Here is a 22,932-nt window from a genome sequence, read left to right as displayed (position 1 = left end):
AACATAAAAGGTTATCGATATAGCTTACACACAATGTACCTTCCAAACTACATGACACATATCAGTGACAGTTTGAATTACAAATTAAAATAGAGCCAACAAGAAACACGAACTGCTCACAAATATCAAATTCAAATGCCAGACCATGCATCAATAGCCATTTACAAGATAGAAATATGGTAAAGAAAACATGCTGGCACTCCGGGTACCAAATACTGAGCACAAAAGAAATTGATATTCTTCTGAACATAGGCCTTAATTTCAGCTGTTGAGGAAAGCGAGTATCTGAAACTTTGCATGAAGGCACACCGTGACAGGAGTTGAAAGTGGGAAACAAAGGCATGTGAGTTGTGTTCTTCTGTGAACAACCAGAGCGGGACTATGAGCCCCAGAGCTCGAGGTAGTTGTGGAAAAACAGGGGTGTCGATTACACGCAGCAAATTACACTCGTAGGACTATGTGGAACATGGCTCAAAACATCTATGAGATTTCATGTTTTGGGATTTTACAGTCAAATCTCAAAATGCAGTTTTTTCCCTTCTCACTGTCCTCTTCTAAACTGCGTAATCCAGGACTTAGAACAAATTGGACCGTAAAGCACAGAGTACGGCCTAATTCATGATCTCTATGGCCTGTTCAGACACAAAACAATATCACAATACATTTTAAAACAAGGAAAAATCATTAACTAGATAGACCTAATTACACTGAAGGCATTACTTTTATTCTGACATTTCAGATATTGATTGGATTGGACTCGATTTCCATTTCTATTGGCGGATAATAAAACATTAGTCCCTAGATAGCACTTGCTGCTGATACCCAGCCAAAACAAAATCTCAAGTTTTAAGTTATATTATCATAAGACCATGTGATTGTATTAGACTTTGAAACAGCATACATTTCTCTTTTTTTGTTCAGATATGTTTTTACAAGTCTATATCTAATCCAAGTATTCAGCACAGTTCTTTTGCATGAAGTCTAAACTATGCTGCCCTGCTCACAAAATTCACAGACTGCCAGGTACGCTGTAATTAGTGTCACTTGGCTGGAGCTTGGGGGGGGGGGGGGGGGGAGAGACTGATAACCAACATCAATTGTATTCAAATAGATGTCTTCGAATTGAACCCATTTCCCTTATTCCTCTTTTTCCCCTCCCTCTCTCTATACAGTATTCTCTCTCATTCTGATCTCTAGCGAGTCCCTTCCTACAACCTCAAATGCTTAATCTACGATCTCCCTCTCTCTCTCTCTCTTTCTATTCCCCAGTCCTCTGCTGTCACGCACATTTAATTTCCTGTTCCTCACTGTGATTCATCAGCGTGGCTCCTTCTTTGCCCTTTACCCCATCCCAAAACCAAGCAACCGAAAGACGTTTCTCCTCCACCCCTTTTCTCCCCCCTTCAAAAAGAAAGAAAGAACCCCCCCCCACACACACAACACACAAGCTATCATAGCACAACTATAACAATTCAACTTTCAGCATGATTTTACAAGGTATGAAGAGATGATGTGGGAAGGGGGAGGGGAGGAGAAGTTGAGGGGAAGAGAGGGGGAGGGGAGGGGACTGAGGTAGAGGAACAGACTGTAGATATCAGAGCTCTGTGGTTCCTTGATTCATCGGCTGTCCAGTGGATGGAGCCTTCAGTGGAATCTGCATGCTACGTACAGGGTCTATTCTTAGCCTTCTACTCGCTCTTTCGGCGTGTCACGCGCTGTGGGATTCCGCGGCAGAGACGGAACTGTCTCGCACCAGAATCGGGTCTCTGCGTCTGTATCACATGCAACGGATCTGAGCCAGCTGTGGCCCACGTGAGATGTTACATGTGGGACCGAGGCACCGCTCTACCAGTCTCGGTAGTCTGTTCTACGCTCAATGCAATGCATTTATAACTGAACTCTGCATCATCTGTCTACGATGGCTCTTTTGCAAATTATATGTTATTAATGCTTAACAATGGAATAAGATATCTTAGGAAGTTTAGTACTTTGTAGATGTTCTTCTATTGCATCCAGAATAATTCTTCCCAAGATATTCTTATTCCCATCATCAACATTTCACTATCTCTACCTTAGAAAATCACTGAAGAGTGCTAAAGGTCACTTTCATATTAAAAGTCACATTGTACAGTAGCTCATTTATAATCTTCATGTATGGTGACTATCATATTTGATTAATTTAATTTGTCAGCTCTCCACAAATCAAGAAATTGATAGCAATGAGGGAGATGCTTGAAAATTTAGCATTTATATCATTACACAGGGAAAGGGCTTCTTTTCAATAACCTCCAACAATATCCCCTGAATGGCCTTCTTTTCCATTGCTTGTATGACCCTCTTTTAGGGTCTGGAAATTACCCTTCTTCTTATTGGCAATCGATCCCCAATTGATTCGGGATTACCGCTTGAGCTGCTCTTCCGCAGGGAACAAGGGAAGATTAACCAGTTCCCTGCCGAGTCATGCCCTGAAAAGGTACAAATTCCAGGGAAGGGGGTAGAGAAGAGGGGTGTAGAGGGCCACATGAATGCCTCAGGCCCATCCCCAATAATAGCTGTGGGATTCAAAGGGGTTAAGATAAGTGTATTGATCTGGCACAGCTCACGTGCTACAGCCTCTTTTTCATCCCTGTAAAGTCCTTTGCTCTTCTTTTCGAACTCTGTGAGCAATCACTCAATACAATCCATCGAGCGTGCATGGCGAGGAAGAGTCGTCTTTGGCTAGGGGGCTGTGGATTGTGGTCGACGTTGTTTGTTGTGGCCGGGCTGCAAGTCACAACAGTGTGCGGACAATCAATAAGGAAAACAAAGGACTCCAAGGACAGAATGTATGTAGGGAAGAACCCCTGGAGAAGGCACCATGTACTCCCTCCATCACTGGTGAAAAGAACCTTGGTTATTACAATATCATAGTATCTCTCCCAGCAACATGCAACATAGTACTTAATTTGCGCAACTTCTTGAAAGTCACCCTAATATCGTTCCCACAACAAACATCATCAAGCTATACCACAATCAATGCCAAAAGATTCCTTCATCTTTTCGACACGTAGGCCTATATATTCTTTTCCTTTTTCAGGCAGTAAACGAATAAATGGATACGTGTAAGATTGCTAACTCAGTTCAGCACACACAAACTTGTATGCAATCATACATTGTATGTACCCTTAGGCAAAGGCATCCAGACTGCACACAACTGTGCCAATTCCCCAGCATTCAAGCAAACAAAACTATTAAAACAAAACACCAATCTCTTCGCATGACAGAATCACTGACAATAACCCAATGGAAAAAAGAACTGCACTGTACATTGTATCAGAGTATCTTGGTTGATTCACTTATTTTTATCACTGTATGCTGATCGAGCATTTATTTGAACAAATTTGAGGCACTACACATCCACGCAGAAACAAACAAGAAGCGCACGACTCCCAAGGAACGCATCTTCTTTTTTATGAAGCAGATGGCAACACCAAGTAAGCACTGAGCAGTGGGACCAAATGAATTCATAGCAGAGTGTCTGGAAAACTATGGGTGTTGCCCCTCTACCCCACCCGACACCCCTCCCCTCCCCCACATCACCCATCACTTCAGCAACGATTGATGACAAAAATAACCAAGCTCGATGCAAGTGACACTACATAGCTCAAAGTTATTACTGTCACCGGTCTTCAACTTCTCTTTTGTTCTCTTCAATTCTCTCCCCTGCTCTCTCTCTCTCTCCTACACCCCAAGGACAAAATATGGTGATGATGATGATAACGGAAAAAAAAAAAAAAAAAAGAATATGCCCGTGACCCCAAACATGCGGACATGAAACCGAGAGTGCAGTAAAGGAGGCCCCATCAAGACACTTCAAACATGTTCTGACAAATGATGATGAAAGAGAGGGTAAAGGGAGGTTTGAGAGCTGGGCGAGATAAGAAGAAGATAAAAACGCAACCCACTGGGGATACCATTACCGCTGCAGACAACTGCATCCTATCATAAGCATTTCATAGAGGAAGGTTTCAGTTCTTAACCACTTGTACAAAATGTGCTGTCTGGGGGGAGGAAAAAAAAAAAAAAGGAACCTCTCACTGAAGTTTCTAGCAGGCTATGATATTACTTACAAGGATCTCACGGCTATATCCCATCCACACTGTGTTACTGAGTTACAAATAAGCACTGTAAAATACCACAATGGCTATGCTATTTCCTGGTATAGTTTCAATGAATAAATATGTGCAGTATAGTCTTGAAAAAAATAAAAAAAAAACCTTATCTGAAGGGAAAGTTCATGAACTTGATAAACTGTAAATTGTAATAGTCTGCTGGTTGTAATGCACACCATCTTTGCAAAATTCAAAGACATTATGGAATCTTTGCTTCACATAGTTGATCCACTGTACAGTGTACAAAATGTATATCTTGGGACTTCTGCCTCCCGTACCATACAGGTGGTTCAAATAGCACATAAAAACTCTAATACTGCTATCCATCGGAAGGTCATTTTCACTTGGGCCTTGATATTTGAGAAACACAAGTTTAAGTGACAATCAAGCATAGAACTAGGGCCTACATTGTATATGCTGTAGGGCACACTGAAAAGGGGGGGGGGGGAGGGGGATCATCCTCTGGCAGATACAATATCATGCATTGGCGCTGAACAGATCTTGAGGGGAATACCGAGTCAGCGCGATGCCAACAGGGTGTCAGTTTGCTTCACAGCTGAGAACCACAAAATTGGCAACAGCAGCATCCAGCAACCCGCAGCGGACCACGAATATAAAGGAAACCGACCAGGTTGCAAGGTTGTCAACGATCTGGGAAAATTCTTCAGGAATGACTAAGCTGTGCTCACTTATCAACACAATATTGCACACTGGATGGACTCTCATCTACACTACTGACCTTGCATAATGAACTATGGAGCATTCTGGGGAGTACAAGAGTATCAAAAACAACAACAAAGAGTTTGGCTTGCAGGTTTTTCTCCAAGTTTTTCCTTCCTTTTGCTCTTTTTTTTTTTTATCTTCAATTTGGCTGACCGTGATGAAAGCTGGCTAGAAACTTTAAACACGAGATATTCTGACAGACAGACGCTTCCTTGATCAGTCTGGTTTCCTGTGACTTTCACATCGCGTCCAAATCCCAGAACAGTTCAGCCGGTTCATGAACCAGCCTTTGTTGACAAAAGAAGAAGAGGGATTTCGGCCAGATTTCCAAATGGCAGACAGAAAGAAACGATGACACAGACATACTCTTACACACACACACATACATACACTGTATATTTCACATGCTGTTGCAACATAGGGCTCGACACTAAAATTTATATTCAAATGGTGGCCTGTTCAGGCCACTATAATACAGTGGACTCCTGTTATAACAACGTCCTCACTGCAATCTATGCCCAATTTCTTGGGCAACAACACCCTCAAATGTCAGCAACATGCTATGCAACAATCCTCAAAAAGTGGCAACATGCTCAAAATAAAATGTGATCAAAGAAGTAGAAATCATATATCATGCAAAACTTGAGAAACATCATACTACCACTGATACTTAGAAAATTTGTGAGCAAAACATGAGACAGAACATCAAACGTAAGCACCACAATGGGAAATACAACTTTGTATAAGTCGCAAAATATTGTGCACTATACACTCGTGATGTGCACTCCGCGCACATACAATTTCTGTAATATTCTCACATTCAGAGATTGCAACATGCTCAAATTTCAAATTGTGGACCACCCTAAATTGTGTGATATCGAGTCTCAACACGAGGGCTGCTGTTTAGCGTACTATAAAAATCAACCAAACAAAAAACAAGGATTCCTTTCTTGTGTTATTTTAGGCCAGGATAGCCTGTTGTGTAGGCTTCACTCACAGCAAGTTTTATTTGAGGCGGGCTGTATTCATTTCCATCTCAAGACCTCCTCAAAGAATTGGGTTTAAGTTACAAACACACACGCCAAACTGAAATAGAGTCCAAAACTAGTCTACACCCAACAATGAATTCGGAAGAAACTACGTCTGAGGTTATCAGCAGTTCAGGGGACTTTGATTTTGCGGCAGTTTGGCAGCAATTACTAGTACCCCACTGTCTCCTGTATTCAAGCCAAGGATAGAAGACAAATTTTGTTTTTGTTTTTTTAATGGATCATCTTCAAAAGACACTTTCTTTTTTGTAGGTGTACGTACTTTCTATCACGACTGCCTACATAATAACAAATGTGTTTCACAGCACTTAAACCCGTGAAAAGTTGGTGGTAACCCACGCACTCGCCTGTCTGACACATACTGTATCATTTCTTCTCACTACCTAACTTGAACTGCTTCACCCGAGCAGAATTCTTTATATAATACTTTCTGTGTCTTAGACTCGTGCTGGCCCAACAAAACAGTCAACTGTCGTCTCGAGCCTTGGAATAATTTGGCAAAAAGTGCCATCAGAGACCCTAAAAAAAAGAAAATGCTAAGAAAATTATTCGCTTATCAAAATTAATTATTCTCATTGCTGACAAGTCTTTTCCAAAGAAAGAAACATTGTTTCATGGAGATGATCTGACATATTGTATTAGGATAAATGTCATCAGCCAGTTTTCTCTCACATAGAGTTGTAACACACAGCTGTGCTTTTCATGTCATCACTGTACAACAATGTGTTCTGTGCTGCTAATGCAGACAACATATTGGCAATTTCTCTTTTGACAACACCATTGGAACCAATACTGCACTGGGCCTTTTAACCACTCTGTTGAAGCATGAATACACAATATATACACAATGTCCTTCTTCCATAATTCTGGACACTGCAAATGATCTGAATCCAAACAGAGCGAGGGAGGCACCGCCTCAGTTCACCTCCTGTTCGTTCCTCGCTCTACTTGTGTTGTAACGATGCTTAATCTTGTTGACTGATTCTCTTTTATCCACGATGGCATATTCTCCTTTTCCTCCTTTTCTTATAAACTGTAACTCTCTCTCTCTCCCCCCCCCCCCATTCTTTTTTTGTATTCCCTTTCTTTTTCCCCTGGGACATTATCTTGTCCTTCGTTTCACAAAGGACATATATTTCACAATAGCCCAGTTAAGCCACTCAGATCAGCTCTTTCTCTTTGGGGCCACTGGCAGACAGAGCCCCCAAACAATAGACCCACTCATACAAAACCGCGCAGGGCCTCTCATGCTATCCCCGTACTCCACAATGCCAGCCAGCATCTACATGCACACAACAATCACAGCCTGAGAGGGATGACAAACCACGGGTTGGGGCACTGTTGCAACTTCTTTCAAAACAAGTTAACTCCAGGAAGGAAAGGGGAAAAAAATCCATACTAGGCAGCAGGGTGACTGGATTTTTATTCTTGGTCCCATCCCAGTCTCTCCAAGGGCATTACAACACAGTGACAAGGTACTTTGTTGTACTGAATACAGCTAGGATTTCTGCTCTTGTTTGTCTTTCTATTCTTTTCCCTCTAGTAGTATCTCCCGTTTTCTTTTTCTCTCTTTTTTTAAGAACTCGCCTCTCCTACAAAGTATTTCTTTCTCTTTTTATTGAGGTTATAAATGCAGCGATCTTGTGTAACGTAAGCACACACACACACACACACACACAGACACAAACAAGCTACAATGATTTGTTGCATCATAACCTAACCATGGATAATCCCACTCTCAATGCACAGAGATTTCATCCTGGGGATTAGCAATAAGAGCATAATACTTTCCCTCCAAGGATCAACCAAAAGATGGGGGGGGGGGGGAAATGCAACAACAACAAGTCTGAATTTTCTCACGTGCCTTTACATACACTGAGGTACAATTGTAGCTCTACCCTCCTAGCTTGCTCTGTATGATACAATGTATACATGAGACAGATCCAAGCAGAGTCTCCATAGTGATACATTCCACTTTCATTTTTGAATGCGTACCCCATCTTGGTCCATCTTGCACAGTGACGGCATAGCACACAAAGCTATCATGGAACCTACATGTATGATGTACAGGTACATGTACATTGTAGGTCCCTACATGTATGCATGCTGTTTATCATTGGAGGTCATGAAGTATTACTATATTAGTGAATGTCCATAATTGGGATGAGCAGTAGAGAGAAAAAAAAAAGTAAACAAACAAACACATAAAAAAAACACCCAGGAACGCATTCCCTCCCCCACGCTTATCATCCATTCATTCTTACACAGACACATTACCCGTTAATCAAAAACAGAATGTAACACACAGATCTCCATGCCTACAAGTGTACCTGAAAGTTTACTTTCTCTTTTTCTATCTATTTTTATGCAATGCTGCAATAAATGGAAGCACAGCATCTTCTTGGCTTTGATACTGTAGTACTGTCACCCCTGGGAGTTTCCTTCCCCCCCCCCCAACCATTTGAGTCATTCTTTACCAGGTCTTGCTAACTCAGCAAATCTTGCGCAACACTGGATGGAATATGTCTACACTGTAACATTACACACACATTAAAGCCATACACTCGCATACAGAAAGTCATGTACTCACATGAATGTGAAAAATCTTTCTATGTGCATGTACATGCATTTTGTTATGCCCTGGGATACCTGTAGATTTTTACTCCAAGCTTCATAGGTACAGATCTAGAAACAAACACTAGATTATACAAGTTGAGTAGCATCATTTTTCCCCTTTCTTTTTGGCCTTTCAGGAATATTCCATAATCCATACATTCTATATAGGCCTACCCCATTTGAAGAATCCTTGATTGTGATTGATTAAAGTCGCGGGCGTAAATTCAACCACTGCCCATGCTGCGCGGGATCTCAAATCCATGCTATGACCCTCGGAGCAAGCTCCTCAAGTCATAATATGGAGTTGAGATCCCTCAGGGCAATAACGTCAACAACATCCTGAAAAGCAGTCTGTATTGGTCTGTATAATATTGACCTGTACCTACAATGGTATCTAGATGCATGTACTCCAATGTATTATACTGTAACTCATGCACTGATTCAGTGTCGTGTTTGAATGCACTTTAAAGGGGCTGTACAGTTCTGGTTGATGTGAGGATTTAGCTTTTAACGGTTTGTGAGATATTCAGAAACCACTCTATGAGATGTCAAAGAGCATGCAGTTTTAAGGGGTATCAAAAGTTTATTTGATGAAAATCAGTTTTGGAATGGCTGAGATATCTTAAAACAAGTGAAACAAAGAGATCCTAATAAAAGGCGTGGCCTGTCGCCTTTTATTATTATCACTTTTTTTGATATCTCGGCCATTTGAAAACCAATTTTCATCAAATAAACGTTGAATCCTTCTTAAAATTACATGCTCTTTCATATTTCATCAGAGGTTTCTCATTATCTCACTTAGGAATGTTATAAACCTGAATCCTCACCTCAACCAGTACTACTGTACAGTCCCTTTAACATCAAAGACAAGCTTCATGTACATTTGTATGTACACTGTAATTCAAATGTCAGCCTAACAACTTTGCTCTGGATGGTATTTAGTACTGTGGTAATGCATACCAACATGCACACATACTGTCAAACACATGAATCATCAGTGGTGTCCCAGTCCATCACGCAGCAAAAGATGAAATCTGCTGTTGTTTGTCAAGTAAAATGACATCAGTGTGCGGCTACAAATGTAGTTAGTATTTCCTCTCCCCCTTTTTTTCTTGGGGGGGGGGGGGGAAAGGGTTACCCCTCCTGTTATTCTTCTTCCTACTTGTATTCCCTCATACTCGAAGACAGCCTGACAGGTTGATTGATGGACCACTGCCACACAGCTTGCTCAATCTCACCTGGGGAGATGCGAGAGTGATATGGGAAGGAGGAAAGTTTGCAGACTGAGGACGTTGGGACATAGACAAGGAGAATGGAGGGGGGAGGGGTGGGGTTGGGAGTAGCGGTGATAGCTGAACATACATGTGGAAGCTCCCACAGAACAAGCCAGCCAGAGCTTGGCATGGACTGGAGTTCCAGAGGGCTGCGGCTTCCACAGACGTACAGCGGGTGGGGAAAACTACACCCAGCATGACGTGCACATGTACATCTGGCTTCTAAAGCTGAAGGAGTACAAGTACACTGAAGCTGGTAACATTTGGGATAATGTCAACAGCGTCTAACATTAGCGTCTGTGTTGCACTGTAAATAGATAAGGCTGCATGACTTGTTACTTGATCACACCACATTCTCAGCGTAGGGTGCAGAGATACCATGGTACAACACTGTACAGTTGTATATGAGCAAGGTAATGGTGCATGATTGCATTGGAAACCTTTCCTTATCAATGAGTGCATTCCTATGAGCAAGGGTTTCATGATGCTAAAACTTAGAAATTACATGTCACAAAGACTTTCAATATAGTCACAATTGTTCACTTAACCTGACTGAATGGATTAACATTTCTATTCTAAATGCAAAGAATAACCTGTTCAGAAGAAGAACAAAATTAATAGGCCGACTATATTAAATCAAGACATTTTCGTGGCATAAAATTTTCGTGGATTGGAGCTGGCGGCCTTTTTCGCAGCATAAAATTTTTGCAAACTGCCACTGGCCTTCAATGCAAACAGTGTACACAGGAACTTTTGTGTGCATTTTAATTTTGTGAATCTTGGCTTTCACAAAATATGCAAAATTAATCATTTTTAATATTTCTGATTTTACAGGAGACTGCAAAAATCATATTGGCGAAATCAATCACTATAGTATGGCAGCGTTTGAGGTTTCTTTTAAGTAAGTGTGGTCTGTTCATTTGAACAAGAAGAACCTTGCTAAAGCCATGTTCAGAAAATGCATGCCAGAGGGGAAAAAAAAAATAATAAATTGCTACACACTGTTACTATCTTGACTAAATGTACAATAAGTCTACTTTTTCAATCAAGCTGGGTATTCATACAAAAGTGCAGTTTGCATTGTATGGTTATAAAAATTTCCACTTAAAAAAAAAAACTCTTTCGCTTGGATTTTAATGGCTGTGAATAGCTATTACTCAATGGCAATACTCAGATGAATAAGTGTAATTTCCATAGTATTGCTAAAATCAAAACCAACTACCTGAATGCGGCCTTGATAATTCACATTTAGTTCGACGTTAAATACTGTGAGAGCGCATACTCGTACATTTCTTCTCTTTCTATGCTAGGGAATGGCGCATACAGGCAAATGCCGTTGTCAGATTAAGGTGGGTACTCATACGTTTATGTACAATGAAACATATGGCACGAAAGGGTAAAATCAAAACTGAGAATGTATTGAGCAGAATCATTCAGTTAAAAAAAGCAGTGAATGTGTGTCACCAACCAGCCACAAGACCCTGTGCTCTACATACTGGTGCACATCTGGAACCATTACATACAAGTGCGTATGACAACGCTGCAATTCTGTTCCCGTGATTCAAATGTGAAGTGGGGGGGGGGGGGATGTTTGCCTAATTTTCCTCTTCTATGAATAGCTACTACGACCTCAAAATAAAAGTAAATAAGAACATGACAGCCGGGTGCAGTTGATATTTGGCACTCCGGCTGTACTCTGGTGATGGGAAGGGGAAGTATAAATCAATTACTTGACCAAAAATACCCCAGCATGACTCCTTCCTCCCCCCTCTCCCAGTACCCCTCGCAAAGAGCATCTTTTTTTTTTATCCCCCGCCATCTTTCCCCCCTTTCCCGAACCCCGAACCCCCTTTCCCGTTTCTCCTTCACTCTGTGGTGCAAGGCATATGTATGCATACCTTGACAATTATAGCATCGAGTAGGCTTGTGTGAAGAGCTTGTGCGGACAGCAACACAAACTGAAGAGTTATTTTGCCAAAGGTCAAACTCTCCATCTGTCTATACCCTCCCTTCCTGGGAGAAAAAAAACCAATAACAACAACAACAACAAAACACACAGGACACACAACACACACACGCACACACATATACAAACACAAACACAAGACAAAACAAAACAAACAAAACTTTGGTCAAACTGGTCTTCATCTAAACTTTTGAAAGCTGCGGAATTTTGGAGAGGGGAATCCTTGGTGGGGTTGAAGGAAGAATGTTTGCGTGCATTTTAATTTAGCGAATTTTGCGAGAGCCAAAATTCTCGAAATCAAAATGTATGTGAAAGTTCTCGGCTACACTACATTGTAGATGCATTAAATGTTAGAGGCAACTCGCGAAATTTTCACGCTGCAAAAAGGCTGTCGGCTCTAATTCGCGAAAATTTCATGCTGCGAAAATATTGTGTTTTACAGTGTATGTCTTTGCCTAGCCGCCTGCCACTTTTCTTATCCTTCAAATCAATGATTCAAATCAAAGTGACAAACATCGCAATATAAAAAGAAACAACAAAACCGGGGGAAAGTGCTCTATTTAACATGATCTTTATGAAATAAATAGAAACATCAAGGAGAAAAGATACATCTGATATCAACAAGAGGTTGCCATGTTTATATTCCCCACACAATCCTAACAGTTGTATGTGCTCCTTCATGCACAATTTTGTGTTCAACATGGTAGGCCTATGTCCTCTTGCCCCCCTTCTCCCCGCCATACATCCCTCTCACTGGCCTTTCTACCTGCCCTCCCCCCCCCCCAAAACTCTTCCTCTTTCTTTTCCTTTTTTTGCCCTCTCTCAAGTATCATCAGAGCAGGAAGAGCGATATGCAGAGCCATCTCCCAGGGTCATGAATAAAGATGAACAGCGACTTTTGCCTGAAAACAACAATGTTGAAAAAAAAGAGAGAGAGAGACCCGGAAATGGCGAGATGAAAGCTAGGGGTTCACTCTCTCAGGGGGGAAAAGAAAGACGGGGAATTCCATGGAAAGTTCCCACACTCTCATCCATAAATGCACATAAATTTTTACCCATCAATCCCGTAGCTTCGTTCATCCCCGGCTCACGCACCACCAATGAGACAAATAACCAACCAGGACGGGCCACGAGCTCTACTAGTATCTACCACGATATCAAAATCACTGGAATATGTATAGATGGAACAGGGCCCCGTTTTATGAAGAGTTGATATACTGATTATATAGTTGACTTCTATCATAAGTCCATGGCAGCCTGTGTGGTAGGGGAATTTACAATCGATTATATCTCTTGATAAAACGGGGCCCTGGTATATTATACAATTTATTAACTAGTGGTGGGGGGACCCAAGACCCCATATACTGTGGCTGTTAGAGCAAGCCCATGAATGTACACACCAAGGCAAGGTGTTTCGATAACAAGAGATTCATAGATTACTCTCTCCAAAGGAAACAGTCGACCAATCTGCTTGCTGTATGTGCTGTGCAACCAGCATAGAAGCTTGGCTATGGGCTTTCAATCTAATCACAACACTACAATGACATAGCATTACAGGGCTACCAACTCTCACTCATTGAGAGTGAGACTCACTCATTTTGGTCCTTTCTCACTCTAAAACTTTATTTCATTTGCATGCATTTCTATTGATCTCATTCATTTTGACTCCGAAATTATAGCATTGGCCTATGGGAGTCTCACTCTCAAGTAGTTTCCAATGTTGGCAGCCCTGGCACTATCCATATACCAACTAGCACTCTACAACAATGGCAAAGCATGCAGGACACTGAACACACTCAAACACACACACACACACACACACACACACACACATACATTGTACATACACAAGCTCAAACCACTGTCATTTAGTGAATGAAAGTGATGCCACAACGCTAACATTATAACTGTGTACAGTTGTGGTACAGTATGCGTGACAATTTAATGCTTTCAGTTTCATTCAGTCCACAATGCCACACAGCTGCAGCTTGACAAATTTCTTTTAGCAGGGACACAACAGGAGACTCGAACAAATTACAATCATAATGTCAACCCATCCCACACACAATGACATGCCATCTCATTCAGGCTACCTAAACAGGAAATGTTATTAGCATTTCATTCAAATTCTCATGATGCGGTGTAGAGACACAGTTTGTCTCAAGGCCCCCCCCCCAAAAAAAAAAACAAACAAACAAACAAACAAACAAACTAGTGGAGCAAATAATAAAAAGCATTATTTATCTAACAGGAACCCCTCCAGAAATTTCTGACAAGAATTTACAGAGCTCCACATACTTTCTCTGTATAAAACACACATGTAGCTTTGACTGATTCCACTGCTAATGATCTGACAAGTTTAAAGTCATTGCTTGTTTTTTCTTTCTCTCTTTGCTTTGTTTAGTAAATATTGTTGATTTCTTGTATTTTGTTATTAACGATGAAGCACTTTGAGTCTGTACAGAAAAGGTGCTATATATTATTATTATTATCATCAAAATTAGTATTATCATTACCATTATAATTCTTGTTATTATTATTATTATTATTATCATTACTATTATTATCATTATTATCATCATCATCATCATCATCATCATCATCATCATTTTCTTACTGTTTTAACTTTGTTAATTTCAATACAGGTAGAAGTTTCCAACCATATACTGTAATGAACACACATCTTAGGGTGCTTTCAAGCGCTCTCCTAAAGCGAAATGTACTGTACCGTACCCGCACCAGAGGAGCGCTCGAACGCTCCTGAAGTGTACCGTACCGTACTGTACCGAGCCAAAAGTGGACCACTTCCCGATGTGCTCCAAAAGCGTACCAAAGCGTACCAAAAGTTCATTGTAAAGTATGCGCGTATCATGCGCATACGTCACAATGGAAAGACATCATTCTCTTTGTTCGGGACAGCTGTAAGTAGTTCAAGCACCAGGTGAATGACATTCTTGCTACAAACAAGCGTGACCTTTTCTAAAAATAACTCGTGAGGTACGCTTTCTCCACAGAGCGCTCGAACACTCCAAAACTGGCACAGTTCGGCACGGTACGCTTTGGTTCAGTTCGCTTTGGTTCGCTTAGAGCGCTCGAACACAGCCTTATAATGTACAGGATACAAAAAAGCCTGTTCACAGTACATGTAGGTCACCTACTGGTAATACATTGTAGGCCCCTACCTCAAAATGCTCTCAGTATATATATGCTCAGGTCAATTCTGTTGATATTTTATGTATCACATCCATGTGTAGTTTGAACCAATCAACAACATACTATTTTAGATTTATCCTACACATATGTACATGATGTCATGTACACAACTCCTGCAATGTATGCCTACACTTTATAAAGAGAAAACACACAAACATACACACACCCCTCAGTGAACCACCCCTTCTGCATGATATATCCATTATAAACTTTCTATCTGTAGCCAAAACAGCACCCGAGCCAAACTCATCCGTCAAAGCGACCTGGCTTATAGGGCCTACATGTACAATTGTATTGACCCATGGCTACACAGTTCCTCATCAACAACCTCCAGTAAATGAATGACAAATTTAGTTAATCATCACCGACAAATAAATAACTAAAACTACTGCAGCTACCTCTCTCTCTTTCTCTCACTGGATCTGAATGAATTAGCACAACGAGTTTACGTCCACTCTCATCACACACAGTTGTTTTATCTCCCTTCAAAGAGATTACACTGAACACTATGTTTGTGTGTCTGTGTGTGTGTATTGTTTGTATGTCTGTCTCCTCACACACAATCTGATCAACTTATTTGTGTGTCTCTTTGTATAAGGAAATACTAGTACATACAATGCACAGCCTCTGCGTGTGTGTGTGTGTGTGTGTGTGTGGGTCAGTGTGGTACAGCCATTGTGTGCGAACACAGAATGGTACCCTGTGTGAATAAGTGACCCAGCATATAAAATGCATGGCTGCCTGGACGAGCCATATGTGGGAGTATGTGTGTGTACAGGTCGAGTACCTAGTACGGTTCCACCTAACACAGAACCTTGGCAACAATGTACAGGGGCCTGCATGTGTATGGGAGCGTAATATAACTCGCAGTATGTGTGTGTGTGTGTGTGTTAGCTACAGTAGTGTGTGTATGTGTGTGTTTTCGTACATGAGTTAGCTTCCCTATGTTATTGCAGGCAGCTGCATACTAAAGTATCCAAGCTGGTGGCTTTCCCATATTGAATGTGTAGTGCACCCACCGCAATAAATTAATACCTCATGAGGTGTATATTATGGCAAAACATGCCTAGAGTGCAGCGCTGCTGGATCTCATCCTACATGATATAAGGATATTGGGATTGTTTTTCATAATTGTGCAAAAATTGCACATGGTGCTCATAATATGCGGTGAGACGAACCCTGGTTATAAAGCTCTTTGATCCACACTTCGGCAAGATTCTAAGGGGAGTGAATTTGGTAAACTTATCAGCATATTGACAATGTAATTGCATCAATGGGCCACAGGCATTATGAGAACAACTTTCCTTGGCAATTTTCTCAAATGCTGGATTGTTGTACTATCCCTTAAGCCTTTTTCAGCAGTCAGACCAACTGCTGAAGGACTACTACTGTTTTGTAAAGTGTTCTAACTCTGTCCAGCGTGTGAATACACCAATGTCATTCATTTATACATGCATGTACATGTGTACATCATACATGTACACCATGTTGTGACTTTTGCGGTGGTTGTAAATTGAGAGAATTTCGCAGTCAACTGCCAGTCTAGAATTCAACAACGTGCAGACGTACTGTACAATGTGCAACGTCTCCACGGTGGAAAATACCTAACTTTTCCCTTTTTCATTCTATCACAGTGGTTTTCAATGACGAGTTAAACCACACACTATACTGATACACTACACAGTATTCTTCTTTCTTTTTTCTTTTTTTCACAGACTTGTGAACAGCATAATATGTGGTAAAACCAGTGAGTAAGAAGGAAAAAAAAAAAAGACTTCCCATTTAAGTTAGCTTCTAGACACAGGTACATACATTAAAGCATATTGTCCGCTGGCGAAATCAGCCATCACACTTTTTTCCTTTTCCAAATAGCCCTGTCAGAATGAATCATTTCCATTCTATACCACAATCTCCTCAGACTGTGCTAGGAAACAACTGTTCAGTTCCTTCTTCAGGAGAGACAAGCACGACAGCAGCCAAGATATAGGACTACTGGTTTTGTCGACAAACACATGAACAGTCGTATGGTACACCACCCTACTCACTATTTTGACACACTTATACATATTATAACTCTCAGATATTTTTCAGCATCTGCAACTACCAACACAATGCACACATATTCATCACTTGCAATGTCGAAGTAATGCATAGCCTGTCAACAAAAAAGGCTGCCTTGCCAGTAAGAACATACAATAACTGTAATTATGCCTTCATCTCGTTATAATACAGAAAACGTTATGAAGAGACTAACTGCTGTCACATCATTTTTCTGCCATCTCCAACAGCCCTACTGCCCTGTACAGTAAATGGCTAACATTGTTTTCGAGTGAAATTGAATCACACACTGTCCTTCCGCGGCAGCAAAGTTTACATGCAGCCTTGAAGCATAGATTGTCTGTACTGAACATGTATCCATAGGCCTAGATGCAAAATGGAACTCAGTTTGACAATGTGTGTGATGACCAATAGTATGGGTCAGACTGTACATTGTATACAGAAGAACAGCATAAAATGACCACACTGACTCTCACTCTTCTATACACACACACTAGCTGAATGATGCTGACCATACACACAACTGCCTACAAACATGGCACAAACACAGACAAAACACATTACACTTGAATACACAAACATACACAAACACACACACCCTCACACACACACACACACACACACACACACACACACACACACACAAATGATCAATCACTTTTGGCACTCTGTCCGGTACTGTATGTAGAAACCGATCTGCCTTGAAATGGTCCACTCAGAACACACAGCTTTTTTTGCCTACTACAATTGTAGTATTTCCCACAACCATGTTTACACATAATTACACAGCAGCCAAACCTACAGATACAACTACACACAACCTTATTAAAAATGATCTTCAGGGCAAACAGGACTGGTGGTGATCATAGGTGCAGTTTGTAATCTTTATAGGAACAGATCAGAAGCTGTGGTCTTCAAAGTCAATGGTTTATATTACTGAATTTGCCAATAGACTACAAGTTTGTAGGATAGTTCTGCAAAAGAGGCCACAACCTCTCTAAGGCTTGCAGTCACTTTGTGATCGCTGGGCACTAAAAAAACCTGCACCAAGGTTTGACGTCCTATGCCAAAATTTGACAGTGTGCAATTTAAAGCATAGGTTTCTACATAATAATAGTAGCTGGAAGTTTAGTCTTGGACAGCATTATGGTGGCATTATTCTCTATTCCTGCACAGGTTGTACACATAAGTAAACTCAACATATGAATTTAATATAAACACAGAATACTAGTACCTGTCAGGGAAGCAAATGATTGTAATTTTCTGCCTGCAGACGCGTAGTCAAGGAAGTTGGACATACAATGCAATGGACTTGGTTGAACATAACCATAGCCGATTCCACCTGCATCTACCAGCACAGCAGCAGCATTTAACTAGTGTACACACACAACCACTATTAAAAATTAAAAAGGCACCTTACTACAGTAGCTGAAGAGAGAGAGATCTGAAAGCTCTTCTTTTGATAAAATACAGGTGACTATGTGCTGTGGTGTACCAGTGCACTTGACAGCAGAAGTAATGCTTTTTTTTTTCAGTAATAAAGGTGTTAAGTAAATTTTGGGAATTTGCATGAGAAGATGACACTACGTGTGATGTAGGCCCCGTGTCCAATACACGACAGTACTATTGCATGAACTCTTACCTAATTATTCCATATAACGTTAGAGCCACAGAAAATGTAAAGACAACAGATATAATAATGAATAGTACAAGAACTGCAGGATAACAAAATCCCAGTTACATGTAGCTCTAGTTGCTACTGAATGCTACTTACACTTGTAGGCGCCTAATTCAAATTTGTGTGGTTTCTGATTTTAGGATGGAAAACCCGATACACAGTCAGTGTCTGTGAACAGACTGAAAGTGTAAGCCTCACCACAGATTCTAAATTAAGGAAAATATCAATAGCACATTACTAATACAATACATCTACGTCAAGGACTTCCAATGTAAAGTGGCAAATCAGGTCAACATCATTTTGATCCCAAACTGTTTTCAGCTGTAACAGTGTAACGTTAGGATTTATCAGTGACATTCACAGTACCGACAGTCACACTGAAGCCTGAACTGACATTTGCCAACGGTACAGTACGTAGATCTACCATGCAAATCAAGACTACATTTTCAAAAGTGTGGTGATAAAATACCACGGACTATGGAGCATATGTTCTGAGACATTTGAATTTTATATCTGGAGGTAATATGTAAAGCAAAGACCATTTAGTCCCGGCCGAGTATCGCTTTGTGAGGCTACATGTGCGTAGTATTCTACGAGCGCCGTTGGTCGAACGGAGCAGCAGCGTTTTGTACACGCGAAGTCTTCAAAACATCAAGATTACCTCGTGCGATTTACGTTACTCGATGACCGTCAGCTCATAAAAATTGAACATACTACACTGTAAATACCAACACATTTCATCCCATTTTTTGATGCAATGTGTAGCAGGGCGTGGCCTACTATAATATTTTTACGATAAAATATGGAATTTTTTCGAAAATATTCATCGAAAAGAGCTATAATAAGCGAACATTGCAAGCAAAACACTTCATCACCGACGCAACCCTTGCGCGATTCGCGTGTGATCTTGCATTACCACGCGCTACAACCAACGATTCACGTCAACTTACCGCTTAAATTGCTCCAAAATTTTATCTTCTCGAATATTATCCGGTAAATTTCCGACCCAAAGATGCCTGGTTTCGCGCACCATGCTTGCCATGGGTCATAGTCCCGGTTAAAATCCTTGCAAATATCTCGAAATTAACGTCGTTTTCGGGCGTGAAATCCACATTATTTTTCCAGCGTAGTCGTAGTAATGTTGATAACCTCAGCGTAGTACAGTGGTATCCCGTGTGCTAGCCGTTAACTTGCAGAGTTATTCAAGAAAACCCTGGCCCAGCGTTCAGGCGCATAGCTGGCTCGCGGTTCGCTCGGGGAAGTTGTGAGACCGACCCGAGTTGTATCGTGGTTTGTGCATGACGTCATCGCGAAAAGAGCGCCTGGCTGCCTCGCTGTAGTATGTCGCAGGCACACTCGCGATGTGCTTTCATGGCTCGTATACGGCACACACAATGTACATAGGCGTCATTGTGCACCACACTGCCGTAATGTATTTACATTGAGCAGTGGAAATTTCCCTGTGCGCGCTCTCCCTGCGACATAACTGCCGAGTTTTGCCCAGAAAATACATATAGATATATGTTTCTCGAAGGATATTAATGCGATTTTATCCTGGAATATACGTGGAACATACTCTGGGATAACTTAATTCGGATTTAGTCGTGATATTTCGTGTAGATTGCTTTCATTTCGGCGGTGAAACAACGCTACAGACAAAGCACTGAGACAAAGCCGTGTAGTAGAAAGCGCCCAAGGAAAATAAATCGGGCGGGGCTGAACAACGAAATTCCTCGGCAAATTTTGATCCTTCTCTGGCGGAATACGGGAATATATTAATAAATATCATCTTTGAAACGAATATCTCATTGATTTCATGACAAGTTAAGCAAGTAGAGAGTAAGAGTTTATGGTGTACGATGTAAGTTCTTAATTCATCTCAGTGCACACAACGAATTAGCGTACCAAAGAAAATGGCGGATGTGTCTGTGTTCCTTATCTTGATCATAATCGACCCACATCGAAATGCATAGCCCGTTTTCGACACGCTATTTTATTCTTCCGAGCAGTGTTTCGAACTTGAATCATTTTGAGTGTACATATAAAGAAAAGACCCCTTTCGGGCTTGTACATCTGTAGAAAAATGAAAATTTCCCATATTTCTGACACTTGTTCAGGCAGGGTTAGCATTGGTTCTTCACGCAGTCACTATCTGTTAGTGGGAGTTTCTCGTAGAATATGTGAGCGTTCTTTGTCTTGGGTTATCACGGGATCACACGTACAGTATACTGGGTAACACTTTGTACTGTCATTGTGTTGACCCAGTTTACATACTGTAGCATAGACCTACTTCCCTTCTAAACCCAACTATCTAAACCAGTCCCCTAGAATAAACAAAGCCGTCACCATAACTAACATTATGCAGTATTATCTTGTCACGTCAATACAAGAAGCGCGGCAATTAATTACAATGTGTGGTAAGTGCTATAAAGCCTAGTCCATTGTCCATTGACATCCAATGTGCATGCCAATCTGTTCTTGAGTTGTTGTTGTTTTTTTTTCTTTCTAAGTTCTTTCTTTTTGTGGGACAAGGTATGAGAAATATATGTCAGTGGAATTCTATTCCTACAATTCAAACACAGGGAAATTAACACGCACGAAACAAACTGGTTTAAACTAAAGTCGATTAAGTAGGCCTATGTCTGATGATTTGCATGCATTTATTATCTTCTGTTGGTTGCGAATATGTCACGCTCTTCATGCGCCTCGTATAGAAGGGGCGTTGTGATAGCATTATACATCAGTATCTGATCCCTGTATATATTGTGCAGTTCTAATGTTTTGTGCTGGTACAGTACATGACTATACTGCTTGATACAGTGTCGGCATAATGCAGTTTGTATACTTCATTCTGTTCTTCTTCTTCTTCTTCTTCTTCTTCTTCTTCTTTTTCCTCCATAATCCCAGCAGCAGCAACTGTGCTTTCCATAGTTATTTTTTCTTTTCTTTTCTTTCTTATGGTTGTATATAATTATATAAGTAGACGGTGAGAGATGGTACGGGAAAAGATCATCCGAGTACATTAATTTCGTACGTTGTACTTCAGGGTTAGAAAAAGACGCTGTATAATCGTATATAGCCACCAGAAAAGGGAGGGTACTGTAATGCTCAAACTTTGCACTACTGCCAGTAGTAGGCCTTTATACAGTCTACTCTACTACCTACTGGCAATGAATTATAACACTGTACTTTATACGTAAAAACTATCCAATTAACTTCGCTTTGATCGAACAAAAGGGAGGGGGAAAATGGCTTGCGTACAAGTCGGTCGTACTCTAATGCCTACGTGGCAGAACCCAATTAGCATGTCGGTACCATCGATTTTTCTCTTCTTTATTCTCATTGGAAAGGGTAATACGTGCACACTCCTATTATGCTCGTACTTTTATTGATGGTCTACTTCTGCGAGTCTTTCAATTTAGGGAGCAGTTTTCTATAGGCTTGAGCTTTTCATCCTTGGTTACTATGGAGAGAGCAGAAAGAGAGTGGGGTACACGGGCTATACATAGGGGCGGGGTGGGGTGCAATCTGGTGGGGTGCTCCAGAGATTTCAATAGGCACATAGCAATGAATATAGGAACTCCCTTCCAAAGTCTGGTTGCTCGGTCTCTGCTATTATCATTTTCAAGTTTGAACCGGTGTAAACGAATTCAGGTGCAGTAATGCACTTATAGTTGAGATCCCGATACTTGCGGATATTATATGCCAAGTCGTCTCTGATTTGAACGACACTCTATACCATTGGGAGTATATAATTGAGAAAAAAAATATGTTAGTTATCACATTAATTTTATGCATAGACAGATGCCTATATATTTATGTATAGTTCAGTTGTGTTCGCAATAAATCCACAAAAATACGGAGATATCACTAACTTTCTCAAGAAATCATAATAGTTTTCTAGAAATGATTTTAATAAATTAGCTAATGTTCATGTTTTTCATATTGAACAATACTTAGCACTGTTATATTGATTAACATTTTTACATTGGTTGTTTCACCCTAAAACTCATATTGTAGAACTTTTTGGAGCACTGAAACTGGGTTGTGGTTGTTTTTCATCTGCAAGTGGTAAATACGGGCATTAACGTAACCGATTGCAAACTTTGGATACTTCTCTTCTTCTTCTTCTTCTTCTTCTTTTTTCGGGGGAAATACCGCAAAGTAACACGACGAAAAAAAAAATTAACTGGTGATCATGAGC

At 40.7% G+C, this 22,932-nt stretch overlaps 1 protein-coding gene across 1 annotated transcript in view; it reads right to left on the bottom strand.

Moving 5' to 3' along the window:
• Window positions 1-19,973, bottom strand: part of LOC140239287 (uncharacterized) — a 115,838-nt gene extending 95,865 nt beyond the window's left edge. Inside the window, exon 1 of the mRNA XM_072319165.1 lies at window positions 19,679-19,973. Within this exon, the coding sequence (XP_072175266.1) occupies window positions 19,679-19,770 (92 nt within the window). The 5' untranslated portion in view covers window positions 19,771-19,973. The remainder of the gene's footprint in view (window positions 1-19,678) is intronic.
• Between the last annotated feature and the right edge of the window lie 2,959 nt (window positions 19,974-22,932).

The sequence above is a fragment of the Diadema setosum genome, chromosome 15, assembly GCF_964275005.1.
Source record: "Diadema setosum chromosome 15, eeDiaSeto1, whole genome shotgun sequence".
Classification (NCBI taxonomy): domain Eukaryota; kingdom Metazoa; phylum Echinodermata; class Echinoidea; order Diadematoida; family Diadematidae; genus Diadema; species Diadema setosum.
Note: the sequence above shows the minus strand (reverse complement) of the source record. Positions and strands in the feature narration are given on the sequence as shown.